Below are 20,284 nucleotides of genomic sequence, written 5' to 3' on the forward strand. Positions count from 1 at the left end.
ATTTACGTTTACTAATAGGATAAACACAAATACTATTAATCTGTATTCCTGAATAAGCTTTTAATTTGGGCGAAAAATGTTTTTTTTTTTTATTTTTAACTTACTATGGAGCTTAGGAGGGGGAATCACTCAAGAAAGGGGTTTTAAGCAATCCAACTAAGAATTGTTAGCCGCTGTGATTTCAATGTTACACTTTTTGAGCTCCCAAGCCTATTCGCCTCGGATATGAAAGAAAGCCTTATATTGGTGGCATTTGCCACCTTACGACGGTGTTCCCCAGGAAATTTTATGCTTAACATATAGATGGAGGCACTAGCTTTCCCATGAGCTCTTCGATATCTATTTATGGTGTCTCCATTCCCCGCTAGTGCCTTAGATGTTAATACAAAATAAAGAAAAAAATATAGAAAAGACGCCTCAGAGTTTCAATGTCTTTTTTGAAATAAAAAGGAAAAAAAATAATTTCGTTACTAGTTTTTATTAGTAAGACAAACATGAATAACAGTTGGCATCCGTAGGTCAAATTCAAAAGATTTTTTTCATTAGAATGTTTTTTTCTTTCAAGACGTGTTTTAGTTTTTGCTTTCTGAGCAGGCTGGGAAGAGAAATGTACAAGAGAACGATTTTGAACCTCCAGCTAAGAGTTTTTGACCATGGAGATAATAATAGTACCCTTTTTATACTTGCTAACTTTTTTAAAATTTGGGAATATGGCAACTATATGGCAACAAAAAGTGCCATATAGTCCATATAGTGCAACAAAAAGTGCCATATAGTCCACATAGTGCAACAAAAAGTGCCATATAGTGCTTTGCAATGGTGTTATCAGGAAAAGTCTTCTAAAAACACCTACATACTATCAAAAGCTATGAAACGAGCCATTGAACACCTTTCTACGATAATGCAGTGGCCTGCTAGTCCTGCTATTCAGCAGACGACCTATGAATTAAAACACAAAATTCATTGCGGCGTCTACGTCTGCTGTGTTGGTTGCCTCACTTTCCATGTTTTTCAAGACGGGGGACTCAAAACCTTCAGCCAAGGGTTTTCAACCATGGGGATTGCAATGCTACCCTTTTTGTGCGTCCAAGCCTTTCAACTCCATAAATGGCACCAGAAAGTGCCTTTGCAGTTCCATGTGGCACTTTACGATGACGTTATCAGGACAAATTTACAAAATTCAGATTTTTGAAATGAGCCATTAAACATCCCTCTACGACGATGCAGTAACCTGCTAGTCCTACTCATGTCCGCTTCGTTTTTTTTCCTCATTTTTATGGCTTTTCAAAATAGGAAGCTCATAACCTCCATTGAAGGATTTTTTACCATGAAGATTACAAAGGCATCCTTTTTATGCTCCTTAGCTTTTTAATTCTAGGAATGGCACCAAAAAGTGCCTTTTTTGGTGCTACGAGGCACTTTACTATTGTATTATCCAGACACATTTTATGTAAGCACGTACATATGATTTGGAGCTTTGAAATGAACCACTAAACATATTTCTACATAAGTAAGTCGCCTGCTATCCTTGGTAAAAAAAAAAAAATACCAACAAATAGGATATCAGTGCTACCCGTGAAAAAAAGTAATTTCCCTTGTTGTTCAAGATGGAGGACGGTAATTTTCCTTTAGAAAATTATGGAGTTTTTTACCATGGTAATTCTAATGGGGAACCTTTCCTTTTGATCTGCAGCCATTTTCGGGTGGTTTTAAGCTCTTGTTTGGAATTCCTATAAATGTGTTTTCGTATTAAACTTCTCCTGTTAAAATTAATCTAAATAATGGTCACTGTTCCTGGGTCAGCTTCATAAGTCATTTTTTTCATTAGAATGTTTTTTTTTCAAATTTTTTTTAAATTTTTTGTTATTATGAGTCGGGGTTCACTCTTTACTAGGTTGCAGCCATCGCTGCAACCATGATGCTAAACATTTTTGCAGTGGAACTTTTTCGACAAGACACTTTTATTCTACATCTAATTTCACACAGAAAATAATTGATGTGTTTGACAATATTTGTAATAGGTATCACTGAGCAATTTTAATTGCTGTTACGTTCACGTTAGAGCCTTCAATCCCAACACGGGACGTAGACTCCACCGGTGTGGCATGGTAATAATGAGGGAACGGTTGAGATTACTATGACACGTTTTGAGAATAAAGGATGACAGGCTGCTAAAATTTGCCCTTTTGATCTAACCACCTAAGGCCAACCACGAAGCAGTCGTCCCAAATTGAACAGGAAGAGGTCGCAAGGAAGGATTTAGAAAAACTTGGAACTTGCCGGGAGGGGGTAAAGAGGGAAGCTTTGAATAGATTTGGATGGTTGGGGAGCATTCTGAAGTGTGTTGGCCTCAGGTGGCTTAGTTCAACAGTGAGTCTTTATTAGTTACATTAGTAGTAGTAAAAATAAAAAAATTGGATCAAATTTTTTGAAAGGAGAATAGGTTAATAAAATTAGTTTTAAATTGATGAGTAAATAAAATATTTGTATTAAAAAAATGGCTGTAATTTTCCTTTCTAATTGATTTTAGTTACGCACTTGTTAAATGTCAGCCAAAACCAGATTTACCAATAGGCCGACTAGGTCCGGGCCTTGGGGCGCACAATGCCAGGGGACGCAATATATTGTCACTGAGTTATTTTTTCATTAACAAAAACTAGACTGATGTGATTTATCTTTGAAGCGCCAGGTGCACTCAACCGCCACGTTGCCTATTCACAGAAAAGTGGTTTTAAAACAACACAGGAATTCCCTGACCACTTATACACGGTCATATGTCTCCCAAGAATGGCAGCTGAGATTTCACTATCACCTCTCTCTTTCATTACTTTTGGATCATCAATTGCGTTCTGCTCAGTGCTTCCACTGTCCCCGAATTTTCGGGAATTTCCTCGAAAATCTCACAAAAACGGAGCGGCAAAAACGTTGGGCCTAGAAGCACAAAAGCTTTAAATCCGGCCCTGATGTCAGCTAAAAGAGCGGAGCATTGAGGACGGAGACATACCCCTCACACATAAAATTTTTTTTACCCATTTGGCTTTTAATGTTGCTCTGGACTTTTGTTTAAAAAACTTATTTTTTAATTTAGTATAGGGTTTCATCACTATTGTTACTTCAAGTCATCAAACTTTGCTCGTTGCTCTTATTTTATAGTAAAGATAAGGAAATAAATATACATTTTTTTTTCAGGTGAGAAGTTTGACCTTCTATTTCACGGAAATCAGTAGTTTAAAGCCTCAATAGACATTCACGGACGGTCCAAGCCAACACTGTAAATTGTGTACTAAAGCATGAAAATGGTTACCACCTGATTTTAGAGTAAACTGATTATTAGTGTATCGGAATAACGACTCTTCTTGACTACTAAGGTCCTTGCACCAGCTGTGGACTGTGTTACTACAACTGAATTCGCACTCTCGGTCCTGTATTACTAAGCTGAGATGAAACCCAATGCGTCTTCACAGGGCACTGATTATTAGGCAAATTGATCAACTCAGCTTTTGAATTTTCTTATATTAGTATTAAAAAACATACATTGGGCTGTTAAATATTTACATTATTTTTTTTTATATATCAAAAATACTTTATTATAAACAAATATTTTACAAAAATGTGTATTTTTTGAACATTTCCTTATGATAGTGTTTCATTTTCTTCTCCCGTACATATGAAAATTAAATACAAAATCAATCACATTCTTTCTTCTTTTTTTACTCTAAGATTCTCTCCCTTTTTGTAATGTATTTCATCACTATTTCACTATCATTTCCTTCCCTTTACTTCCTATGTATCGTACCTCTTGCTCGACATTCCATAGCTTTTTACCTTTCTAATTCAAATTCCTAAAAATAAAATTGTTAAACTAAATGGAAAAAAGAAACGTGTGTTTCACTTGTTAAAGCTGTTTTATATTTTTGAGTTTTATATTTCGAGTTTTTTTTATATGTTTTATATTTTTAAAACAAAGTCCATATTAGGACTTTATTTTATATTGTTAGGGAATAATAACATATGGAAAGCTGTGGAATTATTCCATAGCTTTCTACCTTTCTAATTCAAATCCCTAAAAATATAATCGTTAAACGTAGTGGAAAACAGGAACGTGTATTTCACTCGTTAAAGCTGTTTTATATTTTTGAGCTAACATGGACTTTATTTTATGTTTTTATGGAATAATAATATATGGAAAGCTATGGAATTTTTCCATAGCGTTCTACCTGTCTAATTCAAATCCCTCAAAATAAAACCGTTAATTTTGATGGAAAACAGGAAGGGGTATTTCACTTGTTAAAGCTGTTTTATATTTTTGAGCTAATATGGAATTTATTTAATAATATTATGGAATAGTAATATATGAAAAGCTGTGGAATTGTTCCAGAGCTTTCTACCTTTCTAATTGAAATCCCTAAAAATAAAATCGTTAAATGTAATGGAAAACAGGAAAGTGTATTTCACTTGTTAAAGCTGTTTTATATTTTTTTAGCTAATATGGACCTTATTCTATGTTATTATGGAACAATAATATATGGAAAGCTATTGAATTATTCCATAGCTTTCTACCTTTGTAATTCAAATCTTTAAAAATAAAACCATTAAACGTAATAGGAAACAGGAACGGGTATTTCACTTGTTAAAGATGTTTCATGTATTAGAGTTAATATGGAAGCAGTTAATTCTTTTTAAATTTGGGTATTGAGCCCTAGTGCTACGACCAAACGGCCTAGCTTGTAGCCTGTTTACTTTTGGCGGTGTGAAAATAGATCTAACACGTATTCTAACAGCTATTCTAAGGTACAGAGAGAATCAGACGAGATTATATCCCCATTAACGGATATTCAAAATAATTACGAATTACCTTCGTTCCATCTGCAGCTTCCAAGCAATGTACAGACACTGGCCAAATATTCCTGATATAATAAATCCCAAAATATAGAATTTGAAGCAAATACTAAGTCATATAAAATAGAAATTGCTCTATCTAAAGCTGTCTAATAATGACATATTTAGTACTTATAATTTATTTTAATCGTCAATTTTGAATATGAATTTACATGTCACCCTTAAGAGTCTCGGAAAGATAACTTAGAATAAATTAAGGGTAATACTAAGCTTTATAGACACTTTGTCCTCAGATTCCGAGATTAAAATGTAAATTCAGCAATGGATAAAAAGATGGGGCTACTTGGCTTCCCTTTCTGATGTACTCGTAAGTCCCTTTATCTCTCCCAAACATTCCATGAAAATTTCATACCCTTCGGAAACCCTTGATTTATGGTCTAGCGAACAATTGCTAAGAATTCCAAGCTGGACAGACAGCCAAGACCAATCAAGCCCTCCTTTTCTTATTAAATAAAAAAAAAGTTTTTAAATTGAAAGTAAGGAACGACGTTAAAACTTAAAACGAACAGAAATTATTCCGTGCATGAAAGGGGCTGTCCCCTCCCCAGCGCTAAACTTTTTATTGTTTTAAAAAAAATAGAGTTGTGAGAAAGTCAAACTTTAGCGTAAAGACCAAGGCGTTGAGGAGGGGACAGCCCCTTTCATATACGGAATAATTTCTGTTCGTTTTAAGCTTTAACGTCGTTCCTTACTTCCAGTTAAAAAAACTTGTTTTTGTATTTAATTTTTGAACGTTTTTGAATTAATGCAGGTTTTGATTTTGGCTCACCGTACATGAATAATTAAAACAAAATTTGAATATAAATTTTACTTTTATTTGGCTAAATGGCTTTCTCGAAACTTGTTTAATTTTATTTACGAACGTTTTATTAATAATAAATATACGTAACTTACGAATCAACTTACGTAACGAACTTCTATATTCATGTAGTTTTAATAAGTATATTAAAGGATTCGTCCCCTAGTCAATACCTCGCTATTTAAGCTAAAGTTCAAAGTTTGTTCCAATTCTTTAAAAATGACCTCTTAATCACAAAGGTCATTAGTTAGAATAAAAAGCTCTTATGAGAGTACTAAAAAATCTTTGGCTTAAAGAGCGAGGTATTGACTAGGGGGTGAACCCAATCATATATGTAATATTTTCTGTTCGTTTTAAGTTTTGATGTTGCTGCTTAATTTCAGTTGAAAAACATTTTTTTTTTTATTTCATTTCTGATCTTTTTTTTAAATAATGCTAGGAAATCTGGCGCCCCCTTCATAGCAATGTCCCTTCCCCATTAAAAACACCCTTCATGGAAAGATCCTTCCACATAACCCCACCCCCCCCCCCCTACCAGAAAAAAAAACCGTATTTGAAATCAGCATTAAACTCGAATTCATTTGATATATCTATTGGTATCAAAATTCCGTTTTCTAGAGTTTCGGTTACGATTGAGCCAGGTCGCTCCTTACTTACAGTTCGTTACCACGAATTGTTTGATAAGACTTAACTGTGAACAATGGGTAATTATAATTTAAAGGGTCGTTGTCCTTGGGGCCGCGGGGTTTAACCTCACCCTAGAGGTATAGCAAGTAGACTTTGACTTTCTGGACAAAACGGTTATCCAAAACTTCTAATTCTTAAAGGATACAGGGGCATTGAAACATGGGGTTTGGGAGGGGTCACCTCCTAGTCACTTTTGATCCTTGAATAGTGCTCTATAGCTTTTGTTTTCTGATTGAAGGACCCCCCATCTGAAGATTTACAGTCAAATTTTCCATAAAAGCTATTGGAAAAGGGGCATGGGAACCGTATGCCTCTTAATTAAGGCAATGCCAGTGGAACCCACTCTAAAAAGTTTTCTCTGAGTAAAGGGCAATTTACATAATTTGCTGCAGCTGCTCCTAGGATTTCTTGAGTCAGGTCTATTCCATAAGCAAACTTATTAGACCTCTCCACTATTTTGAACAAGAGCCATCTCAAAATTTTTGTTGTTACCAGGTGGTGTTGCAGGGATTCCCTGAATAAAAAAGGTAGAGGTAGAGGGCTGGTTACCCTCAAATCACTTATAACCCTCCACAAAAAAACACTGGAAGTTTTAATTTCCGACCAAATAAGTCCCCATCCCAGTTTCCAAAATCATACCTTCCGTACAAAGTGGCCAAGAATAATAAAACAAATAAATAAGTAATATTAGTAGGGACCTATCATGAGTACCGAGAGGGACTCCATACATGGGCATAGAATACTGACAGAAGCTTACAACATTGCCGGATAAGAAAGGTACTATTTGGTACTTTAAAGCACCTTTTTCAAGGTCGATTTATTTGTTGTTTCTAGGTGTAATGACTCCGGGACGAAGTTTGCACATGCGCATTGAATTCTAACGGGACAATGTATTGATCCACTCGAGGGGAACTGGATTTCTGAGAAATTGATTATATAATCTGACGGTGAATTATTGATTCTAACATGAACAGGATCATGTGTCTCTTTCTAAGCCAGTCAGCAAAGTTATGTAAAGTTTCCCATTACATCACAATTCTCCCTTGAGATTTTGTATTTAAGCATTGTGGTTAAATTATCACACAGTTTTAAGACACCATGGATAAAACATTGAATATTGATGAGTTGGAAACTTTGGCTACAATGATTAATAATGTGAGTTCTGTTAAGTAAATTTGCTTAGTTTATTTCCAAATAAAATCATTTTACATAGTCCCCCTCTAATAAATTCAAATTCAGGGTATACCCCCAGCCCAATACAAATCACCTATATGTGATGTTTATACTCGATAGAAAGCGTAAAATATACTCTTTTTTACCATTTAAACATCCCCCCTCTCCACTGTTTACGACTTTAATTCTTTCATTGGAAATAATTCTGTTTTTGATAAATTTATTCTTACCTAAAAGTGACAGCCAACTTCTGTCAACCCTTAGCTATCATTATACTGTTTCCATTTAAGCTTCGAACTTGACTTAAGCATTTCCGCAATGATTTAAACAGGTGTAATTATTGACCCCTTTACAGTACATCCTGTTTCTTAATTCTCGTGAATTTGCATTACAGTGGTTTCACTGAAAAAGATACTTTTTGGTCAAATTAGCGACATAGCTTCTTCATCGCAAATATTACTTTTTGCTTTACTGAAAAGGGGGGAGGGGCTTCTTAGAATGGGATGAATATACCCGTGATCTATTAAATGACATTGAGAATAAGAAGGAGACCACTAATATCACCAAGTAAATTAAAGACATTATGTTATAGATTTCAGAAATAAAGTTTCATATATTTATTATTTTCTTAGGCTTAAGGGTCGAGGTTTGAGAATTTTAAGAGACCTTTTTCCCTATTTTAATATTTTTATTCAGAGGACTACTGACTCAATATGGGTACAACCTGATAACCAAATTCAGTATTTGTTATGTATCAGAAACTTCACGGAAAATGGACGCCGTTCCTCTTACTGGTAAAGCTTAGGTTAGATCGTTTTCAGACAGGACAATGCAGATGGCATACGAATGAAACGATTTATAAGAGAATAAAATAAAAAACAATAGCACACGCAATTTAAGGGAAAATGAGAGGAGAGGACTCCAGGGGAGGAGAGAGTGTCTTTGAGGGACGGAGAGCAGTTTTTTGGTCAAGAGCTCAACATTTACTGTTTTTCCGATGGATCGTTTTCAGACTGAACAATGCAAATGGTGAAAAACATGAAATGAGTTATAAAAGAATAAAATGAAAAGCAATAACCATTTCAATTTAAGGGGAAATGAGAGGAGAGAACTCCAGGGGAGGAGGGAGTGTCTTTGAGGGATGTAGGGCAGCTTTTTGGTCAACAACTCAACATTAACTTTTTTCCGATGGATCATTGTCAGACTGGACAATGCAAATGGGAAAAACATGAAACGGGTTATAAAAGAATAAAATAAAAAACAATAACACACGCAATTTAAGGGTAAATGAGAGAAGAGGACTCCAGGGGAGGAGGGAGTGTCTTTGAGGGATGGAGAGTAGTTTTTCGGTCAACAGATCAACATTAACTTTTTTCCGCTGTTATATTTATAATTTTTTTTCATTGCGCAAAGCAGTAGTTTTCAAGTGTATATTTAATGTTATCCAGCCTCATTAAGTGAAAATGAATTATTCTAAGAAAGTGAGATGTATTTGTTAGAGTGTCAGAAACATTACATATTTATTTAATTTAAGCCCTTTTTTTCAGCTATAATAATGTTTGGTGTGATTGACACAGAATATATTGGGCTGAAATATTCCTCAACTGGCATTATTTTCGAAGAAGCTTTATTACTCAGAGACGAACAACGACGTGAAATTCATAGCTATAAATGGAACGTCAGATACAATATGTATAAATACGAGAAAAACAGATGGAGTCCAACACTAAATTTTATAAATCAAAACGGCGTTTACTTTAAAACCATAAGACCACGTAATGAAAATGGCTATGAAATAAAACATATACAAGAGGAAATTCAGGAAATATGCAGTTTTTTTGTGTGCAAACTGTATATGTTAAGCGAAACGTGCCAACTAATAAACTCTTACTAGAAAAATGTGATAAAGACGTAGCATTATTCAATTTAGAAGACTTCGAATGGGAGAAATACCTGCATTCAGTACATGATCCGGAAGATGTTAGATATTTCGCTCAATGGGTACCGGAAAAGATACCTCACATGGAAAAATGCATCAGATATCCAAAGACCTAAACTCATGCTCCTCCTCTTATCAATGGATTAAGCTATATTTTTAAATATGTCAATAAGTATTTTTTTCAAAATGTTTTTGAATATGTTTAAGCAATAAACATCTTAACCCTCAACCATCTTTATTCTTTAGAATAGTTCATCGCAATGAAAATTATACTTTCAGATTCAACATGTAATGAAACACACTTTCAGGTTCAGCATGTTGGAGAACCCTAAATGGTCATCCCTTACAAGGTAAGTTAACCCTAAAAGGTTAACGAATTTTTCTGAAATCACACTTTCAGATTCAGCATGTCAGGGAACACACTTTCAGGTTCAGAATTTTGGAGAACCCTAAATGGTTGTCCCTAAAAAAGGTAAGTTAATCCTAAAAGGTTAAAGAATTTTTCTGAAATCACACTTTCAGATTCAACATATCCGGGAACACACTTTCAATTTCGGCATTTAGGAGAACCCTAAATGGTCATCCCTTACAAGGTAAGTTAATCCTAAAAGGTTAAAGAATTTTTCTGAAATCACACTTTCAGATTCAACATTTCAGGGAACACACTTTCAAGTTCGGCATGTAGGAGAACCCTAAATGGTGATCCCTTACAAGGTAAGTTAACCCTGAAAGGTTAAAGAATTTATCTGAAATCACACTTTCAGATTCAGCATGTCAGGGAACACACTTTCAAGTTCGGCATGTAGGAGAACCCTAAATGGTGATCCCTTACAAGGTAAGTTAACCCTGAAAGGTTAAAGAATTTATCTGAAATCACACTTTCAGATTCAGCATGTCAGGGAACACACTTTCAAGTTCAGCATGTAGGAGAACCCCAAATGGGCATCCCTTACAAGGTAAGTTAACCTTTAAAGTATAAAGAATTTTTCTGAAATCACACTTTCAGATTCACCATGTCAGGGAACACACTTTCAGGTTCAGCATGTTGGAGAACCCTAAATGGTTATCCCTAAAAAACGTAAGTCAACCCTAAAAGGTTAAAGAGTTTTTCTGAAATTACACTTTCAGTCAGCATGTCGGAGAACACACTTTCAGGTTCAGCATGTTGGAGAACCCTAAATGGTTATCCCCAAAAGGGTAAGTTAACCCTAAAAGGTTAAAGAATTTTCCTAAAAACACACTTTCAGATTCAGCATGTCAGGGAACACACTTTCATGTTCGGCATGTATAGAAAAAAGTTATACTTTGATCGTGAATGTTTTCAATGAAGATAAAAAGCTCCACTTTAGTTCTAAATTTTCTCAATGAAGTGAAGAAAAGTTCAAGTTCTCTTCTGAATTTTCTCAATGAAATAGAAATTAGTTACAGATCAATTCTAATTTTTTCCATGAAAATATAAAAGGTTACACTTCAGTTCTGATTTTTCTCAAAGAGATGAAAAAATTTAAAGTTCTCATCAGAATGTTTTCCCTGAGAAGAGAAACTTCACATTAATTCTGAGTTTTCACAGCGAAGTTAAGAAAAGTGCAAGTTTTCTTCTGAATTTTCTCAATGAAAAAAAAATTAGTTACAGATCAATTCTAATTTTTTAGATGAAAATATAAAAGGTTACACTTCAGTTCTGATTTTTCTCAAAGAGATGAAAACATTTAAAGATCTGTTCTAACTTTTTCCATAGAAGATAGAAAAGTTATACCTTAGTTGTGAAAATTTTAAATGAAGATAAAAAGTTATACTTTAATTCTAGATTTTCTCAAAGAAGTGAAAAAAAGTTCAAGCTCTCTTCTGAATTTTCTCAATGAAAGAGAAATTAATAACCGATCAATTCTAATTTTTCCAAGAAAATAGAAAGCTTCCACTTCAGTTCTGATTTTTATCAAAGACATAAAAAATTTAAAATTCAATTCTAAATTTTTCCGTAGAAGATAGGAAAAGTTATACTATGATTGTGTTTATTTTCCAATGAAGATAAAAAGATTAACCTTTTAGGGTTAACTTACCTTTTTAGGGATAACCATTTAGGGTTCTCCCATATGCTGAACCTAAAAGTGTGTTCCCTGACATTCTGAATCTGAAAGTGTGATTTCAGAAAAATTCTTTAACCTTTTAGGGTTAACATAGATTTTTTAGGGATAACCATTTCGGGTTCTCCATCATACTGAACCTGACAGTGTGTTCCCTGACATGCTGAATCTAAAAGTGTGATTTCAGAAAAATTCTTTAACCTATTAGGGTTAACTTACCTTGTAAGGGATGACCATTTAGGGTTCTCCTACATGCCGAACTTGAAAGTGTGTTCCCTGATATGCTGAATCGGAAAGTATAATTTTAATTGCGATGAACTATTCTAAAGAATAAAGATGGTTGAGGCTTATGATGTTTATTGCTTAAACATATTAAAAACATTTTGAAAAAATACATATTGACATATTAAAAAAATAGCTTAATCCATTTGATATGAGGAAGAGCATGAGTTTAGGTCTTTTGATATCTGATGCATTTTTCCATGTCAGGTATCTTTTCCGGCACCCTTTGAGCGAAATATCTAACTTCATCTTCCGGATCATGTACTGAATGCAGGTATTTCTCACATTTGAAGTCTTCTAAATTGAATAATCCTATGTCTTTATCACATTTTTATAGTAAGAGTTTATCAGTTGGCACGTTTCGTTTAACATATACAGCTTGCAAACCGTAAAAACTGCATATATCCTGAATTTCCTCTTGTACATTTTTTATTTCATAGCCATTTTCATTACGTGGTCTTATGGTTTTAACGTAAAAGCCGTTTCGATTTATAAAATTTAGTGTTGGACTCTATCTCTATTTCTCGTACTTATGCATATTGTATCTGACGTTCCATTTATAGCTATGAATTTCACGTCGTTGTTCGTCTATGAGTAAGAAAGCTGCTTCAAAAATAGTGCCAGTTGAGGAATATTTCAGTCCAATATATTCTGTGTCAATCACACCAAATATTATTATAGCTGAAAAAAGGGGCTTAATTTAAATTAACATGAAATTTTTCTGACACTCTAACAAATAGATCTCACTTTCTTAGCATAATTCATTTTCACTTAAGGAGGCTTGATAAAATTAAATCTACAATTGAAAACTACTGCTTTGCGCAATGAAAAAAAATTATAAATATAACATCGGAAAAAAAGTTAATGTTGAGTTTTTGACCAAAAACCTGCTCTCCGACCCTCAAAGACACTCCCTCCTCCCCTGGAGTCCTTCTTCTCTCATTTTCCCTTAAATTGCGTGTGTTATTGTTTTTTATTTTATTCTTTTATAACCCGTTTCATGTTTTTCCCATTTGCATTGTCCAGTCTGACAATGATCCATCGGAAAAAAGTTAATGTTGAGTTGTTGACCAAAAAGCTGCCCTACATCCCTCAAAGACACTCCCTCCTCCCCTGAAGTTCTTTCCTCTCATTTCCCCTTAAATTGCAATGGTTATTGCTTTTCATTTTATTCTTTTATAACTCATTTCATGTTTTTCCCCATTTGCATTGTTCAGTCTGAAAACGATCCATCGGAAAAAAGTTAATGTTGAGCTGTTGACCAAAAAACTGCTCTCCGTCCCTCAAAGACACTCTCTCCTTCCCTAGAGTCATCTCCTCTCATTTTCCCTTAAATTGCGTGTGTTATTGTTTTTTATTTTATTCTTTTATAAACCATTTCATTTTTTTGCCATTTGCATTGTCCAGTCTGAAAACGATCTAACCTAACCTCTACCAGTAAGAGGAATGGCGTCCATTTTCCGTGAAGTTTCTGGTAGATAACAAATACTAAATTTGGTTATCAGGTTGTACCCATATTGAGTCAGTAGTCATCTGAATAAATATATTAAAATAGGGAAAATGGTCTCTTAAAATTCTCAAACCTCGACCTTTAAGCCGAAGAAAATAATAAATATATGAAACTTTATTTCTGAAATCTATAACATAATGTCTTTAATTTCCTTGGTGAAATTAGTGTGTCTCCTTCTTATTCTCAATATCATTTAATAGATCACGGGTATACTCATCCCATTCTAAGAAGCCCCTCCCCCCTTTTCAGTAAAGCAAAAAGTAAAATTTGCGATGAAGAAGCTATGTTGCTAATTTGTCCAAACAGTATCGTTTTCAGTGAAACCACTGTAAAGCAAATTCACGAGAATTAAGAAGCAGTATGTACTTTAAAGGTTTCAATAATTACACCTGTTTAAATCTTTGCGGAAATGTTGAAGTCAAGTTAGCAGCTTAAATAGAAACAGTATATTAATAGGTAAGGGTTGACAGAAAGTTGGCTGTCACTTTTAGGCATGAATAAATTTATCAAAATCAGAATTATATCCAATGAAAGAGTTAAAGTCGTAAACAGGGGGAGGGGGAGGTTTACATGGTAAAAAGGAGTAAATTTTACGCTTTCTATTCAGTATAAACATCACATAGAGGTGATTTGTATTGGGGGGGATTATACCCTGAATTTGAATTTACTAGAGGGGGACTATGTAAAATGATTTTATTTTGAAATAAACTAAGAAAATTTACTAAACAAAACTCAAATTATTAATCATTGTAGCTAAAGTTTCCAATTCATCAATATTTAATACTTTATCCATGGTGTTTTAAAACTGTGTGATAATTTAACCACAATGCTTATATACAAAATCTCAAGGGCAAATTATGATGTAATGGGAAACCTTAAATAACTTTCCTGTTTGGCTTAGAAAGAGACACGTGATCCTGTTGCCGTTAGAATCAATAATTCAACGTCAGATTATATAATCAATTTCTCAGAAATCCAGTTCCCCTCTAGTGGATCAATACATTGCCCCGTTAGAATTCAATGCGCATGTTCAAACTTCGCCCTGGTGTCATTACACTTAGAAATTACAAATAAATCGAACTTGAAAAAGGTACTTTAAAGTACCAAATAGTACCTTTCTTATCCGGCAATGTTGTAAACTTCTGTCAGTATTGTATGCCCATATCTGGACTCCCTTTCGGAACTCATGATAGGTCCCTACTAATATTATAAATGGGAGGCACGCGACTCTTACAGAGGCTCTTTACAAAGGTGAGGCTGGTGTGCTGGGTTTCGACAAATGATAGATTAAGCAAAACTAATTAAATAAAATTTAAGCTTTTTCCAAACGAAAGTGAAGAGCAACATTAAACCTGAAAAAAAAACAGAAAATATTCCGTAGAAGTGAAGAATTTCCCCCTCCTCAATCTTTTGCTCTTAGCAATAAATTTAGATTAATTTGTTTGAGTACCTATTAACCAGGGTAAAAGAATTGATCATAAAATGAAGGTATACATGACAACAAAAATTTTACAGTAAATACGCTTCACTTTTTTACCTTCACTATACAACTATTACTTATTATCAAAGTAGGGAGCGACCCGGCTCAATGGTAACCAAAACTTTAAAAAACGGAATTTTGATACCAAAAGATATATCAAAAGAATCAAATTTTAATGATGATTTCAAATATATAAGTTTCATTAAGTTTAGTCTCACCCACCAAACGTTAAGTGCCTGAGAAAATTTGGCTTATTTTTGAAAAAAGGGGGAAAGACCCCATAAAAATTATGGAACCTTAATAAAAATCAAACCATCATATTCAGCGTATCAGAGAACCCTACTGTAGAGGTTTCAAGTACCTGTCTATAAAAATGTGGAATTTTGCATTTTTTGCCAAAAGAAAGATCACGGATGTATGTTTATTTGTTTTTTTGTTTGTTTTTTTTCCCAGGGGTGATCATATCGACCCAGTGGTCCTAGAATATTATGGGAGGGCTCATTGGAACGGAAATTAAAATTTCTAGTGCCCTTTTTAAGTGACCAAAAAATATGGAGGGCAACTAGGCCCCTTTCCCACGCTCATTTTTTCCCAAAGTCACCCGATCAAAGTTTTGAGATAGCCATTTTATTTAGTATGGTCGAAAATATGATAACAATGTCTTTTAGGATGACTTAATTCCTTGAAGTTCTCGGGGGGAGGGCTGAAAGCTATGAACTTTACCCAATGTCAAGGAGGTACACTTGTGCCTCTATAAAGAGGCGACCCACCACAATGTTAAGCGATTTCAGGTCTTAGAGGTCGCAGAGAGACGGCGGTGATTGCATTTTGTAGCCCAAGCTCAAACTAAGAAACGTGCGAAATTTCATCCTCCTCCGACTTTATCTTCATGGGTAAAAGTGGGCCGGAAGTTTCGACCCTCCGACCACAGTCCCCCTTTAACGTTGTCCGATTGGGTTGGAATTTAGAGGTTAAGCTTTCCTAGGGCCCGGGAGCTTATCCTCGAAAGTTCAGCTCAATCCGATCACTCCTTCCCTGTTTTCCAAAAACCAAATATAGCCACTTAAAGTTCAATTTTTTTTTCTTCTTAGCTACACCTACAGGCCACAGTTGGCAACTGATCCAGGTGAATGAGGACTCATTCGAAGCAGAATTTGACCTGTTAGGGCCTTTTGATATTTTCAGACCGAAAAAATTATCCCCCGAATTTACATTTACGAAAAACCTCGTTTTCCTATAAGAACCCGCTATAAGCGGGCTTTTATCGTTTTCCTATAAGAGCCCGCAAAAACGTGGGCTCGTTTTCCTATAAGAGCCCGCAAGCCCGCGAGCTGTCAAATCAGCTAACAGTTAGTCAAGCAATAATAAGTAATAAACTGTACAATAACGTGCAGAAATTATTTGAAAAAAACTACGTTTTCTAAAGAGTTAAAGAGGCTGAGTTACAAGGTCGAACCTTAAAACGTACAGGGATTAGGAGGCACAGTTGGGGCTGCCGCCCCCAAACCACCCGCTTTCGCAGCCTTTAAATAAAAAAAAAATTTTAAACTGAAAGTAAGGAGCGACATTAAAACTTAAAACGAAAAGAAATTATTCCGTATATGAAAGGGGCTGTGCCCACCTCAACGCCTCACTCTTTACGCTAAAGTTTGACTTTCTCACAACTCTTTTTTTTAAACAATAAAAACTTTAGCGTAAAGAGCGAGGCGTTGAGGAGGGCACAGCCCTTTTCATATACGGAATAATTTCTGTTCGTTTTAAGTTTTAATGTCGCTCCTTACTTTTCAGTTTGAACTATTTTTTTTATTTAAAGGCTGCGAAAGCGGGGGGTTTGGGGTGCGGCAGCCCCCCAACTGTGCCTCCTAATCCCTGTACGTTTTAAGGTTCGACCTTGTAACTCTGCCTCTTTAACTCTTTAGAAAACGTAGTTTTTTTCAAATAATTAACATATAGTATTGGTTATTTGGAAGTATACACACGTTTTCAGGGGGGATTTTTCTGGTAGGTGGGGGGGGGGGCCGGGGGTTATATGGGAGGACCGTTCCACGAAGAAAGTTTTCATGGGGGAAGGGACATTTCTAAGAAGGACATTTTCCCAGCATTTGTAAAGAAAAAGATCAGAAATTAAATAAAAAAAAAACAACACGTTTTTCAACTGATTTCAACTGATCAACTGATTGTTATTAAGGGGTCATTTTTAAAGAATTGGAAAAAATTCGAACTTTAGCTTAAAGAGCAAGGTATTGACTAAGGGGCGAACCCCCTATTAACCAAATAAAATTAAAATTAATATGCAAATTTTGTTTTAATTATTAATATACGGTGAGCCATAATCAAAACCTGCATTAATTCAAAAACATTCAAAAAATTAAATGTAAAAACAAGTTTTTTTTAACTGAAAGTAGGGAACGACGTTAAAACTTAAAACGAACAGAAATTATTCCGTATATGAAGGGGGCTGTCCCCTCCTCAACACCTCGCTCTTTACGCTAAAGTTTGACTTTCTCACAACTCTATTTTTTAAACAATAAAAAAACTTTAGCGTAAGGAGTGAGGCGTTGGGGAAGGGACAGCACCCTTCAAAGACGGAATAGTTTCTGTTCGTTTTAAGTTTTAACGTCGTTCCTTACTTTCAGTTAAAAAAAACTTGTTTTTTTTATTTAATTAATCTTAGGAGTTAGACCAAGATGATAAAAATGTATAAAATAGAGAAGAAACTCATAAAATAAGATTTTTGTTACGATCTTACAACCTTAATTGACACCGTTGTGTTCTGAAATTTTTGTATTTAAATCTAATATTTAGTGCTTAATTTAAAAGACAGAATTTGAAAGACAATATGAAAATATATTTTTAAAAATAAAAAAAATTTGTTTTAAGCTAATGAATTTTTATTTGTCATATTTTATTAATACGTTTTATTTAGCTTATTAATGAGTAGCTATAGTAATTCTCCAGTTAATTGACAGGATAAAGTTCAAGCTTTTTAAAATGTAATTTATTTCCCCTAAAATCCAAATTAAATTTTAGCATAAAGAGTGGGGACCAAGGGGGTTGCCCTCCTTATATTCAGGACAGCTTCTGTTTTTTCCAGTTCTAGAGTTAAATTAAATGAAAAAACAAGTTTTTTTTTAAATACCAAAAGAATATAATCATTTCTATTTAATTCTATAGTCAGTTCGTGGCAACGAACTGTAAGTAAGGAGCTTAAGCTGTTCTTAGCAATGTTAAAAGAGCTTTTTATTCTAATTAAATGGCCTTTGTGATTCAGGAGTCAATTTTAGAGAATCAGGACAAAATTTAAACTTTAGCGTAAAGAGCGAGATATTGACGACTGGGTGACCCCTCTCATATACATAATAATTTATTTTCGCTTTAAGTTTTAATGTTGCTCCTTACTTTCTATGAAAAAAAACTTGTTTTCTATATTTAAAAATTAAAATCTATAGTTATTCCTAATTCATGCTCTCTTGAATTCTATTCAACTCTTCAACTCTCTTCAACATGCTCCCTTCAACTTGTCGAGCATATCAGACAATCCTCATAATATTTACCAATCTATTTTCCATTATTTTTGCTTTAGAAAATATCAACTCTAAGAAGTGAAGTTCAAAAAATAAGGAAAAATTTTCTAGTGTATATTTTACAATTGCGGTTATTAAAAGTACGAAAAATGGAGTGTAAATGTCCCCTGGAACGTCGCATTGAAATTTGAGGATTTGATATGCGTTGGGATTAGTTAAGATATCATTTGGTTGGGAGTCAAAAGGAATCATTATTCGTAACAGTGAGTTGTTGGTAGTTACATTGGTAGTAGTAAAAATAAAAATTCGGCTCAATTTTTTTGAAAAGAGAATAGTTTAATAAAATTAGTTTACATTGATGAGTAAATAAAACATTTGTATTCGAAAAATGGCTGTAATTTTCACTTCTAATGGATATTAGTTATGCGGTAGGAAAATGCGATTAGTTCAAATAGAATTTGAAATATTCCTTCATCTAGAAATGGGGCCTTTGATAGGGTAAAAAAAAAACTCGGTGTTCTAAGTAATTTCTAAAGTGTAGCTTGGCTGCTTAAAGTACAGTAGAAAAAAAAATGTAAGAATCCCAATAATAAAATTTGAATATTAACTCTACCTTTTCTTTGTAGCTAAAATTCGTCTTACTTGATTTTTCCAAATTTAAATCTTAATCTTTTCCCTCATTATAATCTCATATTTTTGTCCAGTAAGCTTCAAAATGCACAATAACTTGCACCTGTGTAACAGAAGCTTGTAATTGTGCTAAGAACTGTAAAAAACAACCATATCTAAGCAAAAAAACAAAAAAACTGTCTTTTTTGGGGGGTAAAATGCAGGTTTGTTTAAAATGCTTGAAATGCAGGTCGCAATAGAAAACTTGATTTATGTCCCATCCGTCCTTGAAGGTCGTTTTGGTGCCTCTTCTTTAACCAGTTCTTTTATATGCCTTCTGTAGGTGCTTCTGTTGTCGGCCAGGCGGCAGAGTTGTGGCAGGTTGTAGGGTGAGAAGTTTTCTTTCCATCTCTTAGGAGGGCGACCTCTAGGGCGAGAACCGTGTACTCGTCGATCGAAGGTTATCTTCGGGAGACGAGTGCTAGCCATGCGTTGGGTATGTCCAAGCCATTTGAGTTGTTGTAGTTTTATTTTGTCCAGTATTGTAAATTTGACTTTCAGATTATGGAGAAGCTTGGAGTTGGAGATTCGGTCGTGGTAGATGATACCAGCGATGCGTCGTAGGGATTTGGTTTCAAAGGCAGCTAGGTGATATTGATCGTCTGTTTTAAGTGTCCAGGATTCACAAACATAGATGCCAGTCTAACTAGTGAGGAAGCAGAAGAGTCTCGTTTTGAAAATTGTTGTTAAGTTCTTATTCCTCCAGATGGGCATCAGAGCTTTAAAACTGGAGTTCGCAAGTATCAGGCGTCTCTTGATGTCTTTGGGTTGGTTATTATCAGATGTAAGCTCCCAAGGTAGGTGAAGCCTTCCACCCGCTCAATGGTATCTCCACCAAGCTGAAGGCTGAGATTTATCTGTGAATCGAACTTGCGTGAGCAAAGCATGGCTTTCGTTTTTGAGGTGTTGATGGCCATCCCGAAGAGGTTGGTGGACGAGTGAACGCTTTTAGCCTGAGATTGTTGATCTTGAAGGGACTCGACTATTAGGCCTATGTCATCGGCATATGCTAGTTTGTCCATCACCACTTCTCCGACAAGGGCACCGGGTGGGTTGTCTTTGAGTGAATGGGCTGCAGTTAGGAAGAGATTGAACAGCTCCGGTGATATTAGGCATCCTTGAAGCACTCCGGTAGAGGTTTTGAAGCTCTTGGTAAGTCCTTCTCCAGTCATGACGTGGCTACTGAACTTTTTATACATGTCTTTGATCAGCGAGATCAGGTTGGATGGGATGCCAAA

The 20,284-nt window shown here is 34.8% G+C and overlaps 1 protein-coding gene across 1 annotated transcript; it reads right to left on the reverse strand.

Moving 5' to 3' along the window:
* Positions 1-19,789: 19,789 nt before the first annotated feature.
* Positions 19,790-20,245, reverse strand: LOC148954850 (uncharacterized). Its single transcript, XM_089105348.1, has one exon. It carries the CDS (start codon positions 20,243-20,245, stop codon positions 19,790-19,792), a length of 456 nt encoding a protein of 151 aa, XP_088961474.1.
* Positions 20,246-20,284: the final 39 nt, after the last annotated feature.

The sequence above is a fragment of the Artemia sp. Qi Xiang Cuo genome, chromosome 2, assembly GCF_049724085.1.
Source record: "Artemia sp. Qi Xiang Cuo chromosome 2, ASM4972408v1, whole genome shotgun sequence".
NCBI classification, from domain to species: domain Eukaryota; kingdom Metazoa; phylum Arthropoda; class Branchiopoda; order Anostraca; family Artemiidae; genus Artemia; species Artemia sp. Qi Xiang Cuo.

Excerpts from the sequence above, each read along its gene's own strand:
- LOC148954850 (XM_089105348.1), bottom strand. The coding sequence starts at position 20,245 with ATGTATAAAAAGTTCAGTAGCCACGTCATGACTGGAGAAGGACTTACC.